Genomic DNA, 26,289 nt, shown 5'->3' with positions numbered 1-26,289 from the left:
ATTTCTTATGTAATGATAATCTATGCTATTATGTTACTCCAACATGACCAATCGCTCAAGATCCTCTGCCATTACTCTTCTTTGCCAGCGATAATCATGGGTGTAGTCCTCCTGCGTAGTCATGGCTCATCGCTATCTTACTAGTTGTATGTTGGAGCGATGCGTCTACCCCATTAGGTACAAAGTTAGTAAATCGACACCAAGGCCATGGCCATTGTCACTCCAATCACTAAGATGCTTCCAGTAGCCAACCTTTCAGCTCCATTCTTTTTCGAGCTCTCAGTAGATTTACTACTATCCGCAGTCGCAGTGCCAGTGGTGCTCGATGAATCACCGCTTGCACCTGAACTGCCATCGCTATCAGAGCTGCCCTTACTATCAGAACTGTCCTTGCCGACACCCGCAGCAGTGATGCTATAGACGGTTCCATCGCCTCCGTTGGTATACGAAAACACCATTCCGCTGGCCGGTGCCGTGACAGAGCCTGGGTTGTTGCTCAATGTGGCGGTACCGGTCTTGAGGGGGTCGTCAGGCTTGTAGTACGTGCTAACGCCCTCCAGAGAGTAGGAGAGCTGGGACGAACAATCGTATGTCTCCATATATGACCCGCAGGACTTGTAGTCGACGTTTAGCTCGGACTCGAGGGTAGGGATTTGTTTCAGGCCGATGAGGTTGGGGTCTGTATTGGGGCAGATCTCGACAATACTGTTACATGTTAGTATCAATGACTGAATGACTCAAAAGAAGTCTATTATACCTTGATAAAGCCCCGCTGATCTCACAGCAGTTGCAGCCCTCAATTTGCTGCAGATTGTTTCCCGCATCGCCCGAATCGGCACCGTTCGAACACGTCGCCGTCTGCTGAATGGCATCCTGGATGTTGAGATAGACTTGCCCGACGTTACAAGAGCAAGCGCCCGGCGCATTCTTGGGAGCGGGGAAGTAGGGAACTGGTTGCTTGGCAGTATTGCAGTTCATAAAATACGAAACCATGTACTCCTGGTACTCGCATTCCCAGACCCTGTTCCAGCAGAAAGCCGCGTAGCAGTTGAAGTTGTCGACGTAGTCCTGGCATCCGCATGCGAGAAGTTCTACCTGGCTGTTGTCGTGGTGAGCTTGGGCAATACAGCTGCCTGTATGTTTGTTCGCAGAGGCCTGGCACTTTTCGAAGCCTGATGCGTCGGCACAGCCTGAGCTTGTGAGTGTGACATCAGCTGCAACGGCTAAACCAGCCAAGCCGACAAGAAACAGACCATATAGCTTCATGGTACTCCGCCGTTGCTAGCTAGAACAAAGTTACTGCGCAAAGGGTGCCAAGACATTGTTTGTTTGATGGGGCTCTTAGCTTCGTTATGTACTTTCGCAGTTGTCTTTCAGCTCTATGCAGGGGACTGTTGGCATATCCCGAGATATCCGTATTCCGCCTTATGAGGCCAGTCAAGCACTGGGACTCTTGTGAGAGACAGCTGTGATTCCGCCTAGCTTTGGCCGCATTCGGAATACGAGCCTGTCGTGTCGCCCTGTTTATATTACAGGCCCGCAACGTGCGTGCCGAGATGCCGGGCTGAGATATTTATCTCAGCTCTCATGTCCCTCATGCAATGAAACATGCTAGCTGCTGCACGGTTTTGTTCACTTCTTCAATGGCCTTCCAGACATATGTATTGTGATGAAGGCTGTAAAAATAAGATAGAGCTGTAAGAGCCTGGCAGTTTTTTGCTAAATAGGATCACTGTATTAAACACTCTTATTTACACTTCTCAAAGTGGATGCAAGTTGATCCAGGGCGGAACGGATTCCGTGTCTCTAACCTTGTTGGGCTGTCGGACTGTCCTTTGCTTCCGCTGCCTCGCGGAAAGGGTCTTCTTATCTTATCTTCATCGAGATAAGCCCTATCTGTTATCTGTTATCAAACCGGCAACTTTTGAAGTTCTGTTGCTTTTATTTGCACCTAAAAAGTTTGAGCCTTAGAGGCTCTTAACAGAATAAAAACAAACTCATTTTATTAAGGAAGAGACTTGCAGTTCTTAGTACTTATAAATTAAGAAGATTTAAAATAGATACAATTATATAGGATACACTCAAAAATCATAACTGTTTAGGGTAGGACAGCATTACGCTCTGTTTAAGCTCTACTTTACTGTACTCGACAATAGTGTGGCTTTCCATCACTTCGAGATTCAAATTTCAATTAATCTGAGTCTTACTGAATAAGAATGGTTCCATATAGTCTAGGTAAATATAAAATAAATACAGCCTGGGAGGGGATTAAGCCAAGGCCGAGTTCATTCTGGGTGGATTTCAGCTACTTGTCTCGGTGAGCGATAAGAAAGTGGAGTCGCTCGGGCAGATCTCCGATAACAAGTCCGGCATCCAATCACTGTCTTTGCGCTACGGTTAACTTTGCCAAATCAAGCATGTCCTGGAAGCTTTATCTCGGTGGAACCTCTTCCCTGGAATCGAATGCGGGGTAGCGAGCTCGTTTAGGCGTTGAAAGGGGTTCTTCTAAGACAACGTTTCCGAGATGTAATTTTCATCTAAATGCAGCAAGGCTCTGGCCGTGACCATGACCGACGAGTCAAAAAGATGCCGCACTAAGAAGGTGAAAGCACGGAGTCCGTACATCCCTCGGCAATATGAGAGACTTGGCTAACAGGCGTGTCTAGCTGGCTGTTCTACCTGTAAGAGACGCGTGAGTCGCAGTCTTGTCGTAACGAGAAGTCCATTATAAGACTAACTTTTGAGAAAAGAAGGTGAAATGTGATGAACAGCTGCCAGGATGTAAGAGGTGCGCCAAAATCGGTGTCGAATGTCCCGGCTACCATAAGCCTGTGAAGTGGTCAGTGAAGTATGAGAGGCACATGGTTCACTCTTCACTGACTGCAAGTAACTCTTTTCCTCGTTTCGACTCAGGTGCCAGAAATTTATCAAACTTAATGCAGCCGAAATCAAACCATGGAAGCGTCGAGACTCAGAACAATAATGACGACGAAGTACAAGCTCCTGGTCCTCTCATGCAAGGTTCTAGTTCGAGTTTATCTGATGCCAGGGAGCACTTAGAGGACATTTTGGAAGTGCAACCACCCTCGACGCTAAATCCAGGGCAACTATTGACGTTGTGCGAAGACGTCCAAGCCGATGAAGAATTTCCCCTCGCGCTCAATGCCTTACATGATGACTCTCTTTGCCTGACCTCCTACACCCCAACTCTACAAGCATCACTCATCCTGGATCACTACTTTACCACGGTTTGCCATTTCAACTCATCCTTCGACTCGGCGAATAACCCTTTCCGATCAGAAGTTTCCAGAATGATGGCCGACTCCCCCCTACTCTTTGGTTGCGTGTTGAGCATGTCAGCAGCTCATTTGTACCAGGGCGACAAAAGCAGCAGCAGTATTCCACTGGAGTTTCAGACTGAGGCAATGTCACACCTTTCACACACATTGTCTGAGCTTCCTACGAGAAAGGAATGCGAGGTGGATGACAACCGACCTACGGTCTCGGTATCTCGGGAGAAAATTCTAAATGTTTCGGATGACTTGCTCTTGAGCATTATATTCTTGGGCATGACTGCGGTAGGTATATCCGCTCTTTGAATCTCATCAGAGCTGACGTGTTAATTCGTTAGGCTTGGCATGATGTCTCTGCAACTGGTCTGCCACATCTCCATGGGTCACGTCAATTATTCAGGTCATGGATATCATTAAATAACCTGGCAGATATCGATAAAAGAAGAAAAATGACGAGAACACAAACATTTGTGGTCTCATCCATGGTATATTGGGAAGCTATGAGCTCAGCGCTCTTCGATCAGCAATACGAAGGCTTATCACATCTCACCATGTTTTGTGATCCCCATCCCCCAGCCCTCATCCAGCCTTGTCCATGGACTGGCGTTGCAACGCCCATTTTTGTGTTTCTTGCACAGACGCTAACGCTGGTGCGGAATAACCAGGCTCTGAAGAGCTTGTGGGTTTTCGAATCTGGAGAGATCCATCGAAGGGCCTTGTACGGTGAACTACTTGCCAAAGCAAATAGTCTTGAACGTGAGATCTTGAGGTATCGGCTGCCCTCTCTTGCCCTTATTGAAGACATTGGAGACCCATGTACAACGCCTGATCACTTGCTGGCTATCTCAAGCTGTTATCGCATGGCAGCCCTGCTGGAGCTCTATACTGCATTCCCAGAAATAACAAGGACAGGGGGGAGACCAGACGGTGCTATTGATTTGGACCGTGATGATGAAAAGACACACCTAATTATGGGACTGGCGTTCAGCATATTAGAAATCTTGGAAAAGATTCCAGATGACTCAGGGACAATATCGATACAGCTTCTGTCACTACTGATCGCTGGAAGTGTCCTGGGGCCTGTCTCACCAATGGGAGAGGATGAAGAACTAAAGAGATTGGAATTACTTCGGTTGCGAACATTTGTTCGACAGCGGATTCACAAGATGTATGCGGCTGTCCGTTTGGGGCCGATTGGAAATGCTATGGTTATACTGGAGGAGGTTTGGGCGCGTATGGACATGTTGCCGGCAATCCAGAACGCGAACTCTGCGATATCGAGTTTTCACTGGATAAATATCATGTCGGAGAAGAAATTGGAAACGATGTTTGGATGACCAGGCTAAACTTATTTTGATATTACTTAGGTAGCTTAATATAATCTAGCCTAAGTTTAGGATAACTTTTACTAAGTTTATTCTAATATCCTATACCACTATAAGATCCTGTGCCTCAACAATCTGGTTGGTCGTGCACTTCGCTAAGGGGTCCTTCCACTCGTTCAGATCGTTATGGTCAAGGACCATTGCCCTCTCGAGATTCAACCCAGTCAAAGTTGCGCGAGTCCCTTTAGCCTTGGCAGAACAGCTTCTTTAGTTGTTCTAGCCGCGTCAGCCTTTGCGCCATCACCTGCTGCGTTCCTTGCGTGACCTTGGGCTGGGTGGCATGCATGTAAAAGAGCCGGCTTTTGTTGAGTTTATTCTGATATCCCATGTCGGGGCCTGGCCTGCCGTTTTCTTACTCCTCTAGGAGATGGTGGTATGAATGATGATGTCATTACATCGTCGGCGTTCCCTGTCGTACAGAAGTAGCAGGAGGTGGTTGCCGATAAATTCGTATAGGTGCGCGGGGTTATGTTGACTTGAATAACTCCATCATCATTTTCATTCACTCAGCCAGACTCGCAATCATCAAGATGGGCGGCGCTATCGTACCACCTCCCACGGCACTACCTCCTCTTATTTTTACACGAAGTCATCGGCGACGGATCGCCGACAGTACCACCTCCTCCTATTTCTTCACGATCTGAACGAGTGGAAGCGCCGCTTCAACAATATCCTTGCCCGTCCCAGCGAACATAACCAGACAAACACTCACAACAACGGTCCAATCGACCACAACATGGCAAGAAACAAACGCCCACAACAACGGCCCCATCGACCATAACGATCTCAATGAGTGGAAGGACCGTTTTCACAAATCCTCGCCCGCCCCAGCGAGCATAACCGCGTGGCAAGAAACAAACGCTCACAACAACGCTCCAGTCAACCACAACGACCTTAACGACCTTAACGAGTGGAAAGACCGATTTCATAATATCCTCGCCAATCCTAGCAAGCATGACCACGGGTGAGAGACGTTTAAACGCCCACAACAATGGTCCAATCGACCACAATGACCTCAACGAGTGGAAGGACCGGTTCAATGATGTCCTCGCACGTCCTAGCGAGCATGACAACATCGTGAGAGACCAATCAATCTAAACGAGTAAAAGGATCGGTTCAACGATGTCCTCGCACGTCCCAGCGAGCATGTCAACTCTAAGTCTGATACTTCACGCGAAGTGCACGACCGATGAGATTATAAGCGCAAGGGGTCTTATGGTGGTATAGGTTATCGGAATAAATTTAGTAAAGGTTATCCTAAACTTAGGCTAGATTATACCAATTTACCTAAGTATTTTTATTATTTAGGAATGAAATCCTATATTTTCTTTCCTTCCCTAGCCACAAGTTTTAGTCTAGTACCAAAATGGGTATAAAGTGCGAGGTCACTAAGCCTCGGAACGTCGGAATGACCACTTCGGCCACCTTATCATCAACCTCGTACATTTTGTCCCGATGAGGAAATCAGTCCATGAGACCTCCAGTGCATTTAAGATGGCCATATTTCTATCAATGAACCTGAGCATGTCCTCACAAATTCCTCTTATCATCAGCATCGTATCTAGCCATCATGCCAATTTCTAAAGAAGGGCATCTCTGGACCAGCAACGGCCTCACCACTGGCCTTGAAACAGACTCGGTTATCAATGGTACACCCGAATCGGCACTCCTGGATAAGTATGATGTTGTTGTCATCGGAACAGGTTTTGCTGGACTGATCGCTGCCCGAAATGTCAGTTTGACCACTGGTAAGGTTCTTCTTGTCGAAGGCCGCGATCGCATTTGCGGAAGAACATGGACAGCCAAAGCTTTAGGCGAGGAGTTTGAGATGGGAGGAACATGGGTTCATTGGTAAGACCCTTGTGTAACGGTTGATACATAGTTCTGATGCCGTGACTCTAGGGGCCAGCCGCACGTTTACTCCGAGATTCACCGCTACAATCTTCAAGGCAACCTCAAGACCTCAGCGGGAACAGCGGATGCTAAATACACAGCTTATACTGCAAGCTTTGCTGGACCAAACAAGCTCGATACCAAAGAGACAAACCGAACCGTCCAGAGAGTAGCCGATGCTTTCTTCGACATTGACGGCTTGACCAGTTACGATTTGATGCCATATCCCCACGATCCATTGCGCGAACCTGTGCTATGGAAGAAATATGAGCATCTCTCCGCCAAAGATCGCCTCGACCAGTTAAACATTCCCCAGGTAGAGAAGGACATGTTTGATGCCATGATCAGCTCTTTTGGCTCTGTGCCAGGTTCACAATGTGGCTTTGTCGAAGTGCTGCGATGGTATGCACTTGGCGGCCATTCCATGGCTGGCGTTTTCGAGCGCGCTGGGCTCTGTAAGCTTGGAAATGGCGGCATGACATCGCTAGCACTGTCGATATTGTCCGAGTATAGGGGACACTTATTGTTCAATACTGTTGTTGAGAAGGTCGACCAGAATGGCAATGGGGTTACGTTGACTACAAAGAACTGTCGACGTATCGAAGCCAAATATGTCATCTCGACTATCCCTTTGTGAGGACCGCTCATGCTCGTTGTAGCTACAACTGAAGGCTGACAATTATTCAGGAACTGCTTGTCGGATATCTCGTTCAATCCTCCCCTCTCTCCACTCCGCCAAGAAGCTGTCAAGGCGGGCCATATCAACCAAGGCGCCAAGATCCACTTCAAGTTGAAGCAAACCGAGCCTGGCTGGTTCGCCATGGCAAGTGGCTACGGACGGTCCCCGTGGTGCTTTGCATTCTCTGACCACAACGGTAATACCAACAAGAACACTGGTACATATTGCATTGGTTTTGGCTATGGCGGGCTTCTCGCAGACCCACAAGCTAGCGAAGACATCTCCGCAAGCTTCAAGGAACACATCAAACCTGATGCCGATGTTGAAGCGTATCTCACCCACGACTGGATGAATGATGATCTTGCAAAAGGAACATGGAGCTGCTGGGGACCTGGCCCGGCTATGAGTCGTTGGCTCAAGGAGCTTCAGAAACCTCATGGAAGAGTATTCTTTGCCAGCGCTGACTGGGCCGATGGATGGAGAGGTTTTGTTGATGGAGCTATTGAGAGTGGTATCACGACAAGTATTAGTGTTATGAGGTTGTTATGCTGGGAAAGTTATTCATTTAAACTTTAATAATAAATAAAATAAATGAAATAAAGTATTAAAATGAGTTATTAAAAATGAGTTTTATCAATCTTTTTTCCATCTTTTTTATTCTGTTTCCCCCTCTCTTTTTCCTGCTTATTTTCAATATCGTCTTGTACTTTTGCCATTTTCTTCCATTCCTTATACTGCTTCTTTAACACCTTTTCATGATTCTTTCTCTTTCGTTCATAGTCCTTCCATGCCTTCTTACCCATCTTTATCTTTTTCTCCTTCCTGTCTTTCTCTACAGCTCTCGTCTCGTAAGATTGCGGTAGAAAATCGGGATTTGAATCCAATTTTGGTGGGTAACCAGGAGGTGGACAGTACGTAACACTTGGCTCTCGCTTACCGTTGCAGTCCCAGTATTCATAAGCCATCGATCTGCATTCTTTGTCGTATCTACAGACATACCCGCCGCCGCTATTGTAGTGATTCGGGGCGACTAGATTAACTTGCTCACCATGGACAAAATGCAGGTACTTGCCCCAGGGCCAGAATTTCCTTTTTATAGGCATTCGAACAGTGTCTGTACCATCAATTAGCATCTTGCTTATAGAGTATACACAAGTCTGTGACCTACATGCAGTGTGGGCAACTTTATGCCAAATGCAGACTCGTTCACCTGGTAGGGCATGGCAACAATGCGTATTCCCCGACGAGATGGCTTTCGAAACCGTGAAGCCAAGACTGGCAAATGGGGATATGCCAGTCGCAGTGAACCCGTAGGTCCAGGACTCCCCCTTATCTCTACTAACAGTACAGGTTTGGTTCTTGCCACAATGTACAACTTCCTATCATGAGTTAGCATTAATAGCAGGAACAGAGAACAAGGCTAGAAGAGGAAAGCCCACCGAAACCTGCTTGTATAAGTACCTCTGATGAGGCCATCCTTAATACAAATGTAAGTCAGGTCTAGTCCAGGTAATCAAGTCACTGTACTAACCAGCGCCGTCAAGGCTGGGTCTCCTTCTTGTAAAATAAGTCCAGGCCCCTACCCCACCGAAGCCTATCGGAAGGAATATGTGAGGATCTACTTTGGGCTTCTTGATGTTCTTGGGGTAATAGTCTTCTTTCTGCCCGCTCCTCGCTGGGGGTAAGTCGCTGATACAACCAGATTCAATAGTTTCGTCGATAACATCATCATAATCCCAATATAAGTCTGTGCAGTAGATAGAAATGCGGTCATTAACAGAGTCAACATCTGTCATGCATGAAGGGCCTCCTGAAAACACAGGATCGGGCTGAATTGCGTAGGTAGCGTTCCCAACTGTGAAGTTCCAGCGTGTGACAGGTACGAGCGAAGGACCCCCCTTAATGTAGTTTCCCTGCAATGGTAGTCTTGCGCTATCACCATGGATCATAACGTTGGAAAAGTCGATAGGCACTGTGGCATTGATAGTTCTGCCACATCTCCCAGTAACAATGCCCCCACTTTTGGTAAGTACAATCAGAGAAGACATGCTTTTTACGGCGTCTAGAGTGAAAAGAATGCTTATTTTCCCTGCAGAAGCAACAGAAAGAAGGAGAGAAAATGCAGAAAGAAACCGCATCTTTAACTTTGAGGGAAGGCGAGAATCTGCTCCTGTAAATGACGTTAGGTTGCAAAGAAGATTTCACTATCCAGATACTTAATAGTACTTACTAGTTAGGACAGATGCTATTAATAGTTCTTAAAGTGAATAAATGCGTGGAGATGATATCTTTCGTTGATGGGTTGGGAAATATTTATAAACATATGAGTAGATTTCGCGCGCCTCCAAGAACAGGCAATTATGGTATTTTATACAAGTTTCTTATCAGCACTCATAGAAGAAACTTTCAGGGCGGTTTCTTTTTACCCCTCACTTCATTTCAGGGCTGCAACCTTCACGCTCGTGAGTCGCATGTCACGGGGCACTCTGTTGTCAGCAACAACAAAAGAAAGGCCGAGGTCAGTCACGATCTATCAGATAACAACAAAAGTTGTCCGATTCCCGAAAAGTCTGATTGGGTCAACTCCCAGTTGACTCTCAGTCGAGGTTCCTCTCTGGTTCGTGTTCGCGTACTTTTGGTGTTGGTCAATCTTTGCCTTATGCTTGGTTGTCAAGAGAACCAAGTGGTCAGGATGATGTTGCAACAAGGACTCTACTTCTTGTTATCGTTGTTGACGAGCATGAGTCTGTCTGCCTCTGCCCGGTCATCCATACTGTATAACTCGTTTCCGACGACGACGAGATTGCCAGATATAGGATTAGCTGTAGACTGATGTTGATCAAGAATTGTAGGCCATTTCACCTCCTCAATCTTGGGAGTTGAGATGTTAATATGGTTAAATATGAATGGTATTGTCTTGCTTTTCATGCGATAGCTGTTTTTGTTGGGGAGTCGCGTTGTGCGATGAAGTTTCCATCAAGGTCTACCTCTCCCTTGATTCCATTGCAATCCCCAGAAAACGACAGGAGGTCGTTGATATTCTTTGTTATTTGGGTTCAAGCCGCAGCCGCTGTCCAGAGTCATCACGAGCGGTTGGGTTATTTCTCCGCAAATTGACTTTCGTAAAGCCAAAAGGTCAACGCCCCAGTTTTCTATTTGTGGCGGATACTCTTAGTGAGAAAAGCCGAACACGGTCCTCAGATAACCAAAGCTTGACTCCTCCAGTGCCTTGATGTACTCGATATCATTGTTGGCGCCGAGCAGGTGGCCTGATTGAGATGCTCAATACATACTTTGGCCGCCGAGCTTCCAAAATGGCGCGTCTTGGATGCCCTCGTCTTCAGGGTTATTCGTTCTGAGGCTTCCCCCCGCTTTCTTGGTAGCGACATATGTCCGAACAGGCGCCGAAGTGAACTTGTGTGTTGAGAGATTCGTTGAATCATCACTTGTTTCATGATATCCGAGGCGGGGTATGCACAAAGTGATTGGTACGTTGTACACCCAACAGAGTCTGATCAAGATTTGCATAGAAGCTGAGAAAGAGTCGATGACAATGGGATGTTGTTTTTGGCGTAAATTGACCTTTTTGCCTTTGGGGAAATGGGACACCTCCCGTATTTGCTCCGCGAGAGTCGCAAGCACAAGGTTTCGTATCGAAAGCTTTCGGCCGAATACCGCTCGGCAGTATTGGCTCCGAAATCTTCTCGATGAGATTGAACGGCGCATTGGTAAACACGGTACGCAGTGGGAGCTCGGCATCATGATATTCCTCATTCCGGCAGCTCGTTGTTCCTTGCATGTTGCGACAAGAACGTCTCGCAAACGCCGGTAATAAATGTTCAGGCCACACTCCTTGGTACCGAGCACGCTAAGTGATACAGGGCTATTTGCAGACGCAATGAAGGTTGTCCAGTCAGGGCCTTTGAAGTCGGCAATCGATTTCAAGACGCTTTCGTAACGAGCTGAGTCGTTGATATGAACCTCCCCAAGCTTGAATACTTGGGTCCACTGCTTGTCTGCAAAATCAGTGGTGCGGGATTCGTCGATGAGTGTCTTCTAACTATCATAGAGATTCGAGTTTTTCAGATAGTCGATCACAATACAACGAAGGATCAATGCGAGGAGTATAATCTCATGGCAGCGCTCATCACCGATTCTTATATCCAAGGACCTTCAAGCATCTTTGACAACACCATTAGCAGTCCATTCACCTGTGGCAACAAGATTGATAGTGTATCCCAAGCTTCACCGTCTCAAAGCTTCTCAGGCATCAATGTCGCGGAGATGGAGATGCTTGGCCATGTTGCGTGAGCAGCTCATTGAGGCCGATGGACTGCATTTTGACAGGTAACTGGTCGGTAACTTTTGGGTGATTGACACGGCCGAACTCGATTGTTATGAGAATGACTTTTGTGCGACCTTATAATGCATGAGCTCTCCCAAGCCGCCTTAGACAGAAGGCCGAGAATTAGCAGAGACCATTCTGCAGGGACTTAAGTAAATTCGTTGGATATGGGTCTTTAGTGAATCATATCGATTGTTCTGCAGATAATGACCGGCCATTGTGTAGCATCAGCAAGCTGTAAATCATAATACTGATCCGAGACTGACTTTTTAAATAAGCATCTGCGCTTAGCTTCACAACTATTCATTCGAGCAACAATCACTTACAACTTGTCTTTGTTCTTCACTACAAATCTCCACTTGGACAATTACCGTTGAGAAGATTGACAGTTCTTGGTATGTATTTTTTTGCTGGCATTGTGTTACGGTTCTTGATGAGAAGAAAGATGAAGGACGTCGCTTACAGCCAGTTCCTTCACTGATTCGCTCTCAATATAGAGGGTACTTATGGCATAACAAATCGGGCCAACCAGTGAACGATAACTTGTTAGGTGACAAGTAGACTCGCTTAGAATCCGACCAATGGGACGGTTTGCGCCGATTAGTGGCGCCAAATCTCCTTTCCAGCGTCCGATTGGCACAAAGCTCAGTAAATTCCGACCTTGTTGCTTGATACAGGTCTAGACCATTCAATAGTTTCCAGCGCCAAAGCACCTAACATTAATAGTTTCCTGAGAACCCCTGACTAAATACGGCACAACGGCTGGCCGGTCAGCGCTAAAAGAGCTTGTAAAATGAAAAACGATGTACAGATTGCCATATTTATCCCCCAAGTCCCAAGTTGGCGATTATGGTGGTTTCTGCTTTAGATATTCTGCATCGATAGACTATTTCAGACATGATTGCCAAGAGTCTTGTTTTCGCTGTGCTAGCGGCTCACGCTGCTGCTGGACCTTGTAAGCCCGATGGCGTTTCGTCCAACACGCTCTCCGCCAGTACTTCTGAAACAAGCATCTTGGATTCAGTGACTACAACCACTTCTGAGCAAGCCACGACCACGACAGAGGCAGCTGCCACTACCACGAGCGCATCCGTACCCGCTGGAGAGGCCATTATCCTTCAGGTCAACCCTCGACGTCGGCTATCGAAGCGAGATACGACATTCGTGGGCAGCAACAACCCGACCGAATGCACCTTTGCCTCTGTCTTTCACCTCGACGGGGGGAAGCTTTTGGAGAACGGAGTGCCTATCTATTATGCTGGCAGTGGCTATCAGGAACTTGCTGCCCAGGGCGAACCGCCAGCTGATTCTGTCACGACGACGTTCTCAATTACTGGGGGTCGTCTTTCATGGACGGATTCGTCGTTTGGAGAGGCTGGTTTCTGCCAGACTGAGTCTAACGGACAGGTGTACATCACCTTTGGGTCGGAGCCTGTTGGCTGTGAAACTGTGACTCTCACGGCTTACAAAGGTACGCAGAACTCATAGCTTCCGTACAGTATTTTACTAATGTGATGATGCAGAGGAACAATGCCAGAATGGACAGATCGTTGGAGTCGAAACGTCCAGCGCCGAGACAACAATTGCAGCAGAGACGACCGCCTCGTCCGATGCCTGTCTTGTCGGCATTGATGGCTCAAACGGCCAGCCTCCACGAGAGAGCCGTCTTGCTGACTGCTCGAGACTGAACACAGTGACAGTCAGCCCATACCCCGAGTATGACTTCCGTGAATTCTTCCTAGTCACACACTAACATTTCCAGAACTTCAACCGTCTTCAAGCGCGAAGTTGCGTTCCGCATTCCAACAGCCTTCCCGACCTGGCGACCTGCGATGAACACTCTTGCAGCCCGTGCAGAGGGAGAACCAACTGCCACTACCATCCAGCCAACTGAGGTCCCTGTTTATGCTACGTACTGCGACTCTCCTGAGGAATACTACGCAGCTTGCTCTGAGGCTGGGATCACTGCGTTCACGACTACTCTTCCAACAACGACTACTTCGACGTCGACCACTGTCAGTGATTGTCCAGCGAAGCGACTCGTGAGGAGAGCAGGTGAGCATATGGGGTATGAGTTTGAGGATAATTGGGATGCCCATATCATGCCAGGATATAAGCTGTTTTAGACCGTCCCTTTTAGATAATTCAGATGTCAATACCACGTACATGTTTCTGTTCAAGTAATACCCGGATGGTCATGAAGAAGAGGAACAGCGTCATCTGTCAGCAATCCGTGAATGCTGAGCACAGCTTTCACACTTGGATGGACCCCTAGCTTTTATGACTGATAAGGCTGAGCCCTTTTGGCGGTGGCGAAGCAACTAGCTCGGGCGCATTTTCAAGGATGTCAGGGGATGATGACAGTGAAGGTCCACTGTCGCTCGCTCTCAGAGGCCATTAGCGTTCCCACCAAGCTTTCAGCTCAGTGGCACGAACACCAGATCTGGTAACAACATTCATGCATCACTCTTTGCTCAGGGATCGGCCGTTGACCTAAAATGAGGGCCTGGAGTATTTATTCTGAGTCATTCCCCTTCTTCTGTCGCGGGCGACACCTGCTCAATTATTCTTTGCCCCCCTCTGGTGATGCTTGCACGATCAGTACATCAAGTTATAAAGCGATTCATAATTGCCAACCGCGCTAGACCTCGATTCACAATTCTCATCCCACCAAAGACTGACAGTTCATTGGCACGTCGACATTTCATCACCATGAACCGCACACAATTGACCACCCTGGACGAAAAGGCCTTTGCAGAAAAGGTGCCGACAATGCTCTGGTCAGATCGAGAGACGCTATTCGAGGATGGAAGCGAGGATATCGACATCATCAGGTCCCGCGCATCAGAGCCCGCAACCGTTGAAGCCGTCTCGTCTGTCCTCACTTCTCCTATCGAAGATGAAGATTATGATACACTGAGGGTGCATCAGAAAGCATTGTACTCTGTCCTTTTAAAGCTCTCTTTCGAAATGCTCCAGTCCTATCGACCAGCTTTGGCTGGACTCGCTGCATTTGACATCTCAGGCTTCTCTCATCGCTCATCTCATTACGCTCAGACTTCTATCCTAATTCAAAACGCCGGTCTTCTTGAGCGCTTCGCCGCAGATTCTAAGGCAGTCTGGGTCACGAAGGACAAATTCGACATGGTCAGCTATCGCACGCTTACAGAGCGTGTTCACACTGCTGCCGAGATGAAACCCTATATGCCTGAGCTGTTTGACTGGCTTGTTGACGCGAATAACCCGCCCTTTACGCCTTGTCGAGACCAGCTTGCTCGGTTTCCTGAGACTGCTGCTGTTGTTGCAGCGGACGCTCTGGCCAAGGCAAATGAAGAGAAGGATACGGAATATCAGCACTTCTTGATTGATTTTGTCTATGACCGTGTGCCTGTTGGGGAGAGTTGGATACCAATGCGAGAACATGTTCAAGCGCTAGTGAAGCAGTTGGAGGGGAGTACAGATGAAGATGATGAGGACCTGGTTGGTGAGGCGAATGACTGGCTTACGAGATTGGAAAAGTGGGAGTCGTTGAGGAAAGAAAAGAACTAGTTTTCATGCATTGTAAATTTTTGTTGGAGGATCGAATATCTACTGAGAGACGTTAAGAAAGGAAATCATATACTTCCTAACGGGATTGACCTACGCCTTCTTGAAGAATATCAAAGACATCAACGTGAAGCGCTGGAAGTATCACGCAAAGAACTACTCGATCTTTCATATTTACGAGTGTCATTGATATATCTCTTCGACCAAGTATCCGAAAACCTAATTGAACTTCGAGCTCGGATGGACGACTACCCTGGATCCGAAGAGAATCGGAAATGTCAAACTGCATGATCAACCAACATCCGAAACTGGAGACCCGCACTCGCATACGAGGCTCTGATTGACCATCTCCCAGATTCTTCTTCTTCCGACATCCTTGCTCCTTTCCCCCGGACGCAGATCGGTACCCACAAGTCAACGATGACTTCTCCACTGTTGAAAGCGGATAAGCTTATGAGCAAGTGGCTCGCAATGATCGTTGATGCTATTCGCTGCTTGCGAGTGTCCCCCCATCTTTACCCCGCGGGCTAGAATCAATTTGGGCTAAGGTCGTCACGGAAATCTACCGTCAACTCGAGATGATAATTCCGGCACGAGGCTCGACCTATCATTACCGACAAAGCGTTACATAATGTGGCTTCTGTACATATGGCCTGACCAGTCACTCGAGGCCTATTCGTAACTGTTCCGATTTCATGTGTCGATGTACGGAAGCACCCGTCTTCCGACTCGGATCTTTCCAACTTGTCGGTTCGCCGTGACATCACTTGACCCTCTTGATACCACTGATGAGTATAAGATCCTGCGAGTGTATCTTGGCTGGTTGACGATATCACTACCTGGCTGTCAGACATTTCACCCTATACGAGAAAATACGAGATACCCTCAAACATGGCTGTTGGTGCAAAGACAGACCATGTCGATGTCCTCATCGTTGGAGCCGGACCTGCCGGTCTCATGATGGCGACATGGCTCGCCAAATGTGGCATCAAAACACGCATCGTCGACAAGAGAGGAACAAAGGTAAGGTCACTCGTCTCTTGCTGCATGCTCAACTGACACATTTGCAGATTTTCAATGGTCAAGCAGACGGTCTTCAGTGCCGAACGCTCGAGATCTTCGACTCATTTGGCTTTGCACATCGAGCTTGGATTGAATCTAACCACATGCTCGAGATCTCCCTTTGGAACCCTGATGAGAAGGGCGTTCTTCGTCGAAGCTCAAGGATTGCCGATACCATTCCAGGCATCAGTCGCTTTCAACAGGTTGTTCTTCACCAAGGTCGTATTGAGAGATTTTTCCTCGACGCTATCAACGACTTCAGCCAGGGAAAAATCGAAGTCGAGCGGGGTGTCATGCCAACGAGCTTAGAGATTGACCCCAAAGTTGTTGAAGACCCAGATGCATACCCGATCACTGTAAATCTTCGACATCTTAGTGAAGAAGAAGCTCAGCCAAAGCAGACGTCAACATCTGCCAACGGTACTACTGTTCAGGATGGCCTGTTCCGCAGCAACCTTTCGCCAGATGACACAGCCGATATGATCAAAGCAGCTGAACTCAACGACAAAGCCAACACCGTCGAGGTAGTAAAGGCAAAGTACATGCTTGGGGCGGACGGTGCCCACTCATGGGTCCGAAAGGAGCTCGGCTTCAAGCTTGAGGGTGAATCAACGGATTACATCTGGGGTGTTCTTGATATTGTGCCCATCACAGACTTCCCAGACATTCGGCAACGCTGTGCGATTCACTCAGCGAGTTCGGGGAGTGTCATGGTGATTCCAAGAGAGAATAAGTTGGTCAGGCTGTATATCCAGCTTACAACAACAGCCAAGATTGGAGATCAGGACTCAAGAGCTGATCGGTCATGGATCACACCCGATGTCATTCTCGAGTCGGCTCAGAAGATTCTCGCTCCTTACAAACTGACGTATCGCAAGTTGGATTGGTGGACGGCTTACCAGATCGGACAACGCGTCGGGTCCAACTTCTCGGCGTACGATCGGGTCTTCCTCGCTGGCGATGCTGTCCATACTCATAGGTTTGTTCCCTAATCTCCAAGGCGACACAAACATCTGATAATCTTCATAGCCCCAAGGCTGGCCAGGGTATGAATGTCAGCATGCAAGATTGTAAGTCCCTTGCTCCCGACATCGCTCTCAGCCGATCTAACATCCTCAGCTTTCAACCTTGGCTGGAAAGTCGCCAACGTCGTCAAGGGCCTTGCTAGCCGATCGATTCTCAAAACTTACGAGACTGAGAGGAAGGGCATTGCTAAAGCTCTTATCGACTTCGATCACAAGTTTTCACGTCTCTTTTCTGGACGCCCAGCCAAGGATATCATGGACGAGGAGGGTATCAGTATGGATGAGTTTCGTGAAGCCTTTGAGAAGGGAAACTTGTTCGCCAGTGGAATTGGTAAGTCTGCTTGATAGTTTCTATTGTCATAGCTAATAAAACTCAGCCGTGGACTATGGTCAAAGCAACATTGTAGCCAAAGTTGCTGCTGATGACGCTGGCCAGAAGGACATCGCTGCCAAGAGGCAGTGTTTGGCCCCAGAGATCAAGCTCGGCATGCGTATACCCAGCGTCAAGGTTCTCAGCCAATCCGATGCTAGACCTTGGCACCTGCAAGAGCTTCTACGAAGCAATGGATCATGGAGACTCCTGGTCTTCCCCGGAGACATCGATCTGGAGAGCCAGAACAAACGAATGAAGTCACTGTGCGACAAGCTATCAGCTGAGTCTTCGTTCCTCAAGCGCTTCACACCGCCTTCAGCTCGATACGATTCCGTGATCGAAGTCATCACGGTGCATGCCTCGAAACGTCAGGACCACGAGATCTTTGACTTTCCAGAGGTTCTCCGCCCGTATCACGAGGTTGACGGTTGGGACTACCACAAAATATTTGTTGATGACGAATCTTATCATGAGGGACATGGGAAGCTCTACGAGACGTTTGGCATCAAGGTTGATCAGGGCTGTGTGGTCATCTTGCGGCCTGATCAGTATGTGTCGTACGTAGGAGACCTTGATGATTATGATGCGCTCGACGGTTTCTTTTCTGGGTTTATGATAAAGCAGGAGACTGTATGAAGTATGTTTTATTGATGGGATATAGTACTGCGAATGGAAATATTGCAATGTCCCCTAAAAGGTGCCTGCGCCCAAATACGTCAAACGTAACAACCTCATCATCCCAAAAGCCAATCTGACCAAACCAAGAACTCACCTAGTCAACCCAAAAGGGGAACAACTTCATCAAAAGAAATTCCACGATGGAGTGATTTGTTACCAAAGTCGTTGAGTCCCACTAGTTTGCCAGGTGCAGATACACCCCAAGCTAACCTACCTTATTATCTCCTTGGTTCAACCGTCAGTCCATCTAAGACTATTCAGTCCAAAGCTCGTCGAAATCAATCAGCCTCCCAAACTTATCCATCCAATGGTTTTGGCCAACTAGGCCATTGATGACTCGAAACATCAGGACTGAGAATCGATCGGGTTCTATACCCTCCAGGGTTTCCAGAGCCTTGAATTTGGGCCGCAGTTTATTGAAGAAAACGGTTGGCTTTCTGTGGACTCTCTCATAGTCGGGGCACTGGGTCGATCCGAGACGAAGACACTCCTTGAATGTGTTAACCTCAGCACAAAGGACTTCCAAAATCACAGTTCCCAGAGAAGGGTCGCTTCCCTTTCTCCAATGATCGCAACTGTTTCCAGCGGGGCATTCTCCAGCGTTCTCATGCTGTAGGTATGAGAATACGTCGTGTGGAAAGGCCCATTCGGTACCCTGTCTGGCCCAGAGAAGGAAGCCTCTTTGCCAGAACCAGCTGGGAGGCTTATCGTGGAGCCATGCGTCCTCATCAAATCTGGGATCGGGGGTTGAGAGGTAGGATCGCATATCTCCTCTGCCGTAGAACAGAGATAACTTTGAAGGTACTGGAGTGCTTACATCCTTGCTGTTGGTATGTGTGTCTGCAGAGAGTGCCTTGGACGCATCCTGGGCGCCATCTCGGTTCGAGATCTGGAGTGAGAGAGATGAGACAACGTGTCGCAGTTCGGCTCCCCCTTCCTCGAGGGATATAAAACGAGACTGGGCGTCATCCATGATGGTTATGTCTAGAGTTTGCTGTGTTTACTTGGGAGCTGTTGCTTATCGTGATGCTGGTTTCGGCCAACGCTTTTCTTATGGTTGGATCGAGGTTCCGTTGCGGTTCAGGTTTGGATAAGTGTCTAAGTTTGAAATATGGCTGGTCAAACAGGTGCTGCCGGAATGTACTGTCATATGGCACCGTTCGGCCGAGGAGAGCAATGACAGTGGCAAGCTTTGCTTCGCAGTGGCAGACTCCAGTCCTTGGCAGAGCCTGGCACATCAACGAATAGATTATTTGTTCTGGCACTATGCTCGATTCTGTTGGCTATTTTATGTTCAGTAGAAATCATCAGTGCCCTTGAATGATCAAGACCTCGGCACAAAAGCGACGACAGCGAAACAAAGCTTAGCCAATACTGAGGCATTGATATTTTGATAGTGGCTGGCCGCTGCTCCATTTCAAGCAATGGTGGCCCGGCGAACCGCTGAAGAGTGATATGCATAGTGGTGATGTGAATGATGTTGCGTCATTTTGCAGATAGAAGCCCTACTGACGTCTCCATGAAGTTGGAGAAATAAAGATGCCTCTCAGACTATCATTCGGCTGACTTACCCACCTTATCTACCATTTTGACCCCAAAACCATTCGCTGCGCCCTATTGATCCACGAGGCGCAGCCAAGTCCTCTGAAAGATGCAAGGCACTGTACTCATGACCAACTTAAGACACCTCATGCAAGAATTCCATAGTGCTGCTTCAACCTGAGCTGGAGCTCAACCACAAGTTAGCTATCACAATGGTTGCGGTCGAAATCACTCACTTAGGAGACAAGCATCTGCTTTTGCACAGTTTCATTCGTACGCCAGGACATTTATGCCGTGGGAGGAAGAAACTATAGATACATTTATGACCTTAAAAGTATGGCTCAAGATAGAAAGTAATGTTCAGGCGTGGTCCAGAACAATGTACTTGGTGTGTTCAATCACATGATGGTCTTGCCCTGCAAAACGAGAGGTAAGCCATTCACTCTGACTCGATCCATAATCTTGCTCCAGGACAAAGAGACATATTTACTAACTAATATAGACACCCATAGCAATAAATGACATGTTGAGCCTTTTCACTCTAAATAGATAGTATATAGAAGGTATGATCTTGTGCTGAGTGAATAAGTATTGCTATTTTCGGGTGATCCTATTCACGGAAAGCAGCTACCGCCTTCAACATCTTAACCATACGCTCTCCTAAAGCAAAACACTAGTTATAAGGAAAAAAATCTTGAAATTAAGCACACTGGCCCGAGCCGGGATTAGCACTATTCAGGAATTAGTAAATCAGATTCTCAGAAGTAGGTAGAAAAATAGAAACTTACGAGAAATCCCAGACAACATTGGTTCCTTCAGGGCCTGTTCCTTGTTCATACGAAGATCTGCCCCCATGATCGCAGCCATTGATCTCCCTGTGGAGTCGATCGGTGCAATCAGCCGAGGAAATACGCAAGCCATCCCCAATCACGTTTCTTCCGACCAGGACAGTGAAGTCCACCTTCTTCAAGGTGCTCAGATTGACGCAGAAGGTTTTGAACTCTCCATATCTATAGTCAGTCTCGGCCAAGCTGCCGTCTGTGCATAGGCGCTGAGCTGCTTCTAGGGCAGTGAATTTGTCTCCGCCCCATGTTTCTCCAGAGCGGTGGCATTCTCCGTTGGCCCTGGGGATGGCGGCCAGGACAGCGGCGAGGAGGAATGATGGGTAGTGCATTGTTGGATTGGGTGGATGGATGTCGACTTGTTAAGGGCGACGGAAGATAGAAGAATCAGGAGAGGAATGGAACTTCAAGTGGGATTTATGGTGGGAATAGCTTAGTAGTGTTCCCGTTAACAAATGGGGGGTTCTCTCATTTATAGCCAAGCTGACGAGTTTCTAGACGGCTATAATTCTACATTACTCCCATAAACTGACGTCTCAAGAAAATGAAAGCCCGATTGAATGAAGGATTTACCAGCATGATCATTAGAAACCTGTTTTTCTAATTGCGTACATAGTTTGGCCCCCAGCGGATGCAAAGCCTCAAGCGATCAACGAGGACAATGTTATCCGGTCAACGCTGCAGATCACTGCAGTATGTTTCTGTTCAATCGCATCGGAATCCCGTTCTTGCGAGACCAAGCCACAGGCAACGTTGTTTAGTCTATGTAGTTATGCTATGTCGATGAGATCCTTTAATGGGGCTGAATGCTGCTAAGCCTTCGCGGGCCGTGCCTCCCCGCTTCCGCAGCCAATAAGGCCGGATAAATTTAGGTTTCTCATAGCGCTTACTTATTTTTGGCTTAATTGAGAAGGTAACTCTTATCTCCCGCTTCAGCTTGTAGATGCAGATCCTCTCGTATACGATAGAAGGATTTTGATCCCGATGCTTTATGATGAGCAGTAGGAATAGTCATGTACGTCATGCGATGGGGGCTGCATTGACAAGGCAGAACTGAATTATGCAATTGCCATCATAGTGACTATAAAAGCTTCAACGAAGTCTTTACAGATATTTCTATTCACACATAACCTAGTAACAATAAAATTTCTTTACAACCCATCATTATCATATCTCCCACCATGAAGCTTACATCATTTCTCATTGCCATCGGTGCAACATTTGCCGTTGCATTCCCAAGCTCCCTCCAAAAGCGCGAATGTCATGGATCAGGTGAATCCTGGGGTGCAGAGAAATTCCTCGCTCTCCAGACTGCCCAGGAGTACTGCGATGGGATCATCAACGGCCCCTTCTCCACCGCCGGTCAGTATATCAATAAGTGTGTCAATTTGAGCAGCAATAAGAAGATGGACTTCTTCCTCCGCTACGACTCAGATATCCCTGCCGATGGGCCTGCACATGCTGTTGAGAAGAACTTGTGCACTGAGTATTTCCATCGCGAGATCAATGGATGTGACCATGGAGGAAGAAGCTCGTACCCAGGCACTGAAGGAGGCACTGGTGCTCTTACTGTCTCGTGAGTCTTGGTATTTTACCAGCAATGATTTGAATATGCTAACGAAATATCTTAGGGCTGACCCGAACGAAGGAAACTGTGCATAGGGATTTGAGAGAAGCTAAGGTCTTCAGTTAGATATGATGAGGATCCTTCGTAGAGATCTGAGAGAACACTGAACGAGAAAGAAATAGTTTGCCATAATCTGTTTATATACTAGTGCCTTTCTTTCGTATTTATTCTAGGAATATAAGCAAATCCTATCACCGGGAATGTTCAGCAGCTCCGTATTGAGAATTAGATCATAAGTGGGCTCTCCGGTATCAACGCAAATAAACGTATAGGCATAAAACCTAGTATTTATGCAAGTAATTAACATTAACTAGGGAGCCAAAAGCTCTTAGATCCGCTACTTCTCCTCAATCTTTCCAATTTGAGGATGCTGCCCAATAGCCTTCTTCGCCTCCTCCCACGAATCATCACCGTACAACTGAGTCCTCAAATAAGCCCACGTAACCCTCTGCATAGCAGCCAACCTCTCCATACCCTCATCCTGACACTCCTTAGCGTCCCATCCACTGATACCACCGAAACCATGCTTTCCATCCTTAACCTCGAAAGAAGCTTTAGGTCCTGGCGAGAGCTTATAGGGATCGTTATGCCAGTCTGCTCCTCGGTTGGTTAGATGTGGACTGACATCACTGTCGCCCCAGAACACAAGACATGGAGTCGTCATATCGGAGAAGTTGACATCGAGGAAGGGAAGCATGGCTTTTCCCGGTTCCGAGGGGTCGTCGCTTGCACCGATGGCACCGAAGAGGACGCCGGCTTTGATGCGGGGATCAGCGACCTTGAAGGTTTTTCCGTCGCGAGGATCGGTGTTGGCGGCGCCGAGGAGGAGAGCAGAGGACAAAGAGCCGAGAGAATGTCCAACTACGGCGATCTTGGACTTGTCAAGTCGACCCTTGAGAAGAGGAACGGTAGTCTCAATGGTGTCGAGACTATCAACGATCTGAACTAAATCCTTGGCGCGAGACTCCATGAATAGTTCACTGATACTCTCAGCGTTTAGCTCGAAGGCTAGTTGTCGAGAGCTCAAGTGCGTAGGCTGAATGACGACAAAGCCATGGCTAGCCCACCAATCCGCAACAGGGCTATAGCCTTTGAGCGAGGAGAGATAGTTGCTCGGGCCGTGGCCGTGAGAGAGGACAATAATAGGGAGGTTATCTCCGTTGATTGGTGCTGTGACTTTGAGGTCGAGATCGACTCTGCGGTCTTGAGAGGGGAGGGTGACTGGTGTGAAGGTGAAGATGGGAGAGGCAGAGTTGACGGGGATGTCAGCGGCGCCGCCAATAAGAGAAGTGTTAGGGAACTCCATTGTAGAAATGTTTCGAAATTCGAATATTGTCGGTATATTAGTGTCTTTGTATAATGAACTGGTCTGTAATCATTCTCATCCACTGCAAGAGAACTCCCGTCTTATATATGCAACATACGCCTCTTCCAACGTGACGATGATAGTATCTTGACCAATCAGAGATCCCTTTCCCAATCAAGTATGGTCTAGATTCAAGACCTCTGATTCGCTGGGTTTAGCGGTCTTTCACCGGACAATGCTATTTCTCCGTATTTTGCTGACGGAATCTGCAGGCGTGCTTATTTTTCGCATTCATCCCCGCTTAACCTAAACCACAATTGGGAGTCAACGCGGTTAAATATGCGGAGGTAAGCTTAATACCGTTGGTGCTGTTAATTTGCGCGTTTTGAGGCTATTGGTACTTTTGTATGGAACGCTATTTCTGTCGTGATCAGTAAGCCTTAGGCTGGTTTGGGTGACTTCGCGACTTGACAGCGCGTGAAAGTTTGACAGTCCAACTCAAGAGGTAGCTGACACTAATCTGCTCATCTCCTCCACGACCTCCTCGATAAATTCCAAGTGCGATATTTCCGCGACTGTAAGCCTTTTGATGGGTATTTGCCTGATCAAGCGTGTAAAGCCTTGCAGCAGTTTGAGTCTTTCGTCCTCTGGGTCTGATCGCTTGTCGAGAAGCGCGACGGAGAAGATGGTCGAGATTGCAGTCATCGGATAGAAAATGATGACCCTAGACCATGTCAGTCTTGTCGTGGCAGAATATTAGAACCGCGTAGTGAGACTACGTACCAGAAGCACTCGTGGGCCAGCACGGGCAATGCCTTTTCCAGGTAGATCAAGATGGATTTTGATGCATCAACTAGAATCTGGAAGTTTATCCTATGGCCGTCATCTATCAAGTTATCAGTGGGCTGATTTGATTGGAAGACTCTGCATCGGGCTTGATGAATGAGAATAACGCAATGGTGATATGACAATCGGAGCATAATTGCCTGCGTATTTGTATTGGCATCAACAGGTGTCTGTTCCAAGAACGACAAGGTTGGCCGATGGTCAGATGGCAGAGTCAACCTCCAAGCTTCCAACTCTTCATCTAGATGCCGTATCCTTCTCAGTATTTCCGTCTCTGATAGTCTGGCGGCGCTTATCGAATGGAGGTCGTTGTAGATCTTTGACTTTATGACTGATAGCCTAATATCCCATGGATAGAGCGGCACCGTAGAGGAGCTGCGACTTGGACATGGGCTGGAGCTTAGGATATTACTACTCTGCATCTGAACGTAGTTGGGAGGTAGCGTGAGGTCGCAGTGATCGTCGCTGATGGTAGGTGGCTGACCAGTCCTGTGAGACAGGTCTTTATCAATGCAGTAGCAGACCCAGAAGAGGTCACGTATGTGGTGAGAATCATTGTGTTTATCGTAAGCGCCCGAAGAAGAAGAGTATAGATGGGCTCCAAGTTGGATCAAGAAGCGCGAGGTCATCGAAACGAGGAATGATGCGGATTCTAAATCTCCCATGAAGTATTTAAAGATCATCTTTAAAGTTGCAGGTTAGAGACCGAATTATCACATTGGATAATTGGAACTTACGAGCATCAGTAACGATTCAACTCCATCAACCCTCATCTCCCGCAAGATAGTGGGTATTGACGCTTCAATTTCCAGGGCATATCTTTGGCACCAGCAACTAATGTCAGCCATTTCGTCGCCTGAGTCAAGGCCAAAGATGTCGCTCATAATCAGTACTCCATATGCAGAACACTTTGCGCTAATCGTATGGCGTTTCCTCCCGGCGCCTTCTGAATAAGCAAGAGGCAGGGTTGTAGTCCTGAAGCGTCGGAGACTTAGTAATGGGAAGACGAGAGACTGGGCGGATGAATAAAATCGAGCTGCTAGGTCCTCGATAACCTGGCGATCAGGAAGTCTTAAGATCTTGTGGTTATCATTCGCAAGAGGTGGCCTCGTGGAGCAGAGGTAAGGGAGACGGTACTTGTCGATGATATTTGATGAAAAGGTTGAACCTGTCCTGGTTTTGATCCATTGTTGACCTTGTGGGCTAAAGAGCGGATTACCATTCACTAAACGCAAGCCCTCTAGATAAGTTGGATTGCGATCATGAGCATCACTCGCTAAAGAAAAAACATCGTGTATTAGCAGAAGGGAGAAGTCATAGGGCAAGGACGATTCTTACTAGGGTGAATGAGCTCCCCACCATCTTGTTCAGATGGACTAAGCTGGCGACTCGGTGACGGAAGTTTTGGAAGCCTTGAAAGTCGAGATCTGTTGTAATCAGTCAGTTGAAAATGACTGAGTAAAATGGCCAAGTCCTCGGCATACCGAATTGCGGATCCCTCTCTCTTTGCAGCTTCGTTGTAGGAACACGTCAGGCCATGATGTTGGCAGTAATCGCATTGCGGCACAGCCCGGTCACACTGAATCTAGGAGTGAGTTAGCCAACTAAACTAGTAACGAATTTGGGTGTTGATGTAGCATGAAGCGATCCGATGCCCAAAAACAGCAGCGCGTTGCAACGCGATGGCCTCACTACTCCAACACGGAAGAGTCAGTGGAGGAAAACCTACCTTCTTCCTGCGACACGAGTCGCAAGCACGCGGTTTTCGACCTCTTGTCGATTTGGGCATAGCAATTGGCTGTTGATGCTTTTCTGCTTGTCACTTCTAAAGATGGATCAAGTTGTGT

General features: G+C 47.6%; 13 protein-coding genes across 13 annotated transcripts; 7 read left to right on the top strand and 6 right to left on the bottom strand.

Moving 5' to 3' along the window:
- Nucleotides 1–185: 185 nt before the first annotated feature.
- FPRO_13540 (uncharacterized protein) lies at nt 186–1,266 on the bottom strand (the record flags this gene model as incomplete). The annotated part of the gene is made up of 2 exons (XM_031223004.1): nt 186–705; nt 758–1,266. The coding sequence occupies 2 exons, from the start codon at nt 1,264–1,266 to the stop codon at nt 186–188; spliced, it is 1,029 nt and encodes a 342-aa protein (XP_031088406.1).
- Nucleotides 1,267–2,566: 1,300 nt separating this feature from the next.
- Nucleotides 2,567–4,630, top strand: FPRO_13539 (uncharacterized protein; the record flags this gene model as incomplete). The annotated part of the gene is made up of 4 exons (XM_031223002.1): nt 2,567–2,615; nt 2,667–2,692; nt 2,751–3,578; nt 3,632–4,630. The coding sequence occupies 4 exons, from the start codon at nt 2,567–2,569 to the stop codon at nt 4,628–4,630; spliced, it is 1,902 nt and encodes a 633-aa protein (XP_031088405.1).
- Nucleotides 4,631–6,248: 1,618 nt separating this feature from the next.
- Nucleotides 6,249–7,826, top strand: FPRO_13538 (uncharacterized protein; the record flags this gene model as incomplete). Its single annotated transcript, XM_031223001.1, has 3 exons — nt 6,249–6,529; nt 6,581–7,204; nt 7,259–7,826. 3 exons carry the CDS (start codon nt 6,249–6,251, stop codon nt 7,824–7,826), a joined length of 1,473 nt encoding a protein of 490 aa, XP_031088404.1.
- A 950-nt stretch (nt 7,827–8,776) lies between these two features.
- FPRO_13537 (uncharacterized protein) lies at nt 8,777–9,298 on the bottom strand (the record flags this gene model as incomplete). The annotated part of the gene is made up of 1 exon (XM_031223000.1): nt 8,777–9,298. One exon carries the CDS (start codon nt 9,296–9,298, stop codon nt 8,777–8,779), a length of 522 nt encoding a protein of 173 aa, XP_031088403.1.
- Nucleotides 9,299–11,225: 1,927 nt separating this feature from the next.
- FPRO_13536 (uncharacterized protein) lies at nt 11,226–11,561 on the top strand (the record flags this gene model as incomplete). Its single annotated transcript, XM_031222999.1, has 1 exon — nt 11,226–11,561. One exon carries the CDS (start codon nt 11,226–11,228, stop codon nt 11,559–11,561), a length of 336 nt encoding a protein of 111 aa, XP_031088402.1.
- A 931-nt stretch (nt 11,562–12,492) lies between these two features.
- On the top strand, nt 12,493–13,721 carry FPRO_13535 (uncharacterized protein; the record flags this gene model as incomplete). Its single annotated transcript, XM_031222998.1, has 3 exons — nt 12,493–13,066; nt 13,119–13,311; nt 13,358–13,721. The coding sequence occupies 3 exons, from the start codon at nt 12,493–12,495 to the stop codon at nt 13,719–13,721; spliced, it is 1,131 nt and encodes a 376-aa protein (XP_031088401.1).
- A 586-nt stretch (nt 13,722–14,307) lies between these two features.
- On the top strand, nt 14,308–15,144 carry FPRO_13534 (uncharacterized protein; the record flags this gene model as incomplete). Its single annotated transcript, XM_031222997.1, has 1 exon — nt 14,308–15,144. One exon carries the CDS (start codon nt 14,308–14,310, stop codon nt 15,142–15,144), a length of 837 nt encoding a protein of 278 aa, XP_031088400.1.
- An 888-nt stretch (nt 15,145–16,032) lies between these two features.
- Nucleotides 16,033–18,237, top strand: FPRO_13533 (putative phenol 2-monooxygenase; the record flags this gene model as incomplete). Its single annotated transcript, XM_031222996.1, has 5 exons — nt 16,033–16,143; nt 16,212–17,182; nt 17,233–17,273; nt 17,323–17,559; nt 17,606–18,237. The coding sequence occupies 5 exons, from the start codon at nt 16,033–16,035 to the stop codon at nt 18,235–18,237; spliced, it is 1,992 nt and encodes a 663-aa protein (XP_031088399.1).
- Nucleotides 18,238–18,532: 295 nt separating this feature from the next.
- On the bottom strand, nt 18,533–19,252 carry FPRO_13532 (uncharacterized protein; the record flags this gene model as incomplete). The annotated part of the gene is made up of 1 exon (XM_031222995.1): nt 18,533–19,252. One exon carries the CDS (start codon nt 19,250–19,252, stop codon nt 18,533–18,535), a length of 720 nt encoding a protein of 239 aa, XP_031088398.1.
- Nucleotides 19,253–20,521: 1,269 nt separating this feature from the next.
- Nucleotides 20,522–20,995, bottom strand: FPRO_13531 (uncharacterized protein; the record flags this gene model as incomplete). The annotated part of the gene is made up of 2 exons (XM_031222994.1): nt 20,522–20,552; nt 20,610–20,995. 2 exons carry the CDS (start codon nt 20,993–20,995, stop codon nt 20,522–20,524), a joined length of 417 nt encoding a protein of 138 aa, XP_031088397.1.
- An 849-nt stretch (nt 20,996–21,844) lies between these two features.
- FPRO_13530 (uncharacterized protein) lies at nt 21,845–22,325 on the top strand (the record flags this gene model as incomplete). The annotated part of the gene is made up of 2 exons (XM_031222993.1): nt 21,845–22,239; nt 22,295–22,325. The coding sequence occupies 2 exons, from the start codon at nt 21,845–21,847 to the stop codon at nt 22,323–22,325; spliced, it is 426 nt and encodes a 141-aa protein (XP_031088396.1).
- A 302-nt stretch (nt 22,326–22,627) lies between these two features.
- FPRO_13529 (uncharacterized protein) lies at nt 22,628–23,596 on the bottom strand (the record flags this gene model as incomplete). The annotated part of the gene is made up of 1 exon (XM_031222991.1): nt 22,628–23,596. The coding sequence occupies one exon, from the start codon at nt 23,594–23,596 to the stop codon at nt 22,628–22,630; it is 969 nt and encodes a 322-aa protein (XP_031088395.1).
- A 498-nt stretch (nt 23,597–24,094) lies between these two features.
- FPRO_13528 (uncharacterized protein) lies at nt 24,095–26,231 on the bottom strand (the record flags this gene model as incomplete). Its single annotated transcript, XM_031222990.1, has 6 exons — nt 24,095–24,320; nt 24,380–25,125; nt 25,180–25,718; nt 25,781–25,869; nt 25,927–26,027; nt 26,172–26,231. 6 exons carry the CDS (start codon nt 26,229–26,231, stop codon nt 24,095–24,097), a joined length of 1,761 nt encoding a protein of 586 aa, XP_031088394.1.
- Nucleotides 26,232–26,289: the final 58 nt, after the last annotated feature.

This window comes from Fusarium proliferatum, assembly GCF_900067095.1.
Source record: "Fusarium proliferatum ET1 genome assembly, contig: FPRO_scaffold012, whole genome shotgun sequence".
NCBI lineage: Eukaryota > Fungi > Ascomycota > Sordariomycetes > Hypocreales > Nectriaceae > Fusarium > Fusarium proliferatum.
The sequence above is the reverse complement of the archived record's forward strand: the minus strand, read 5'-3'. Positions and strand labels throughout refer to the sequence as shown.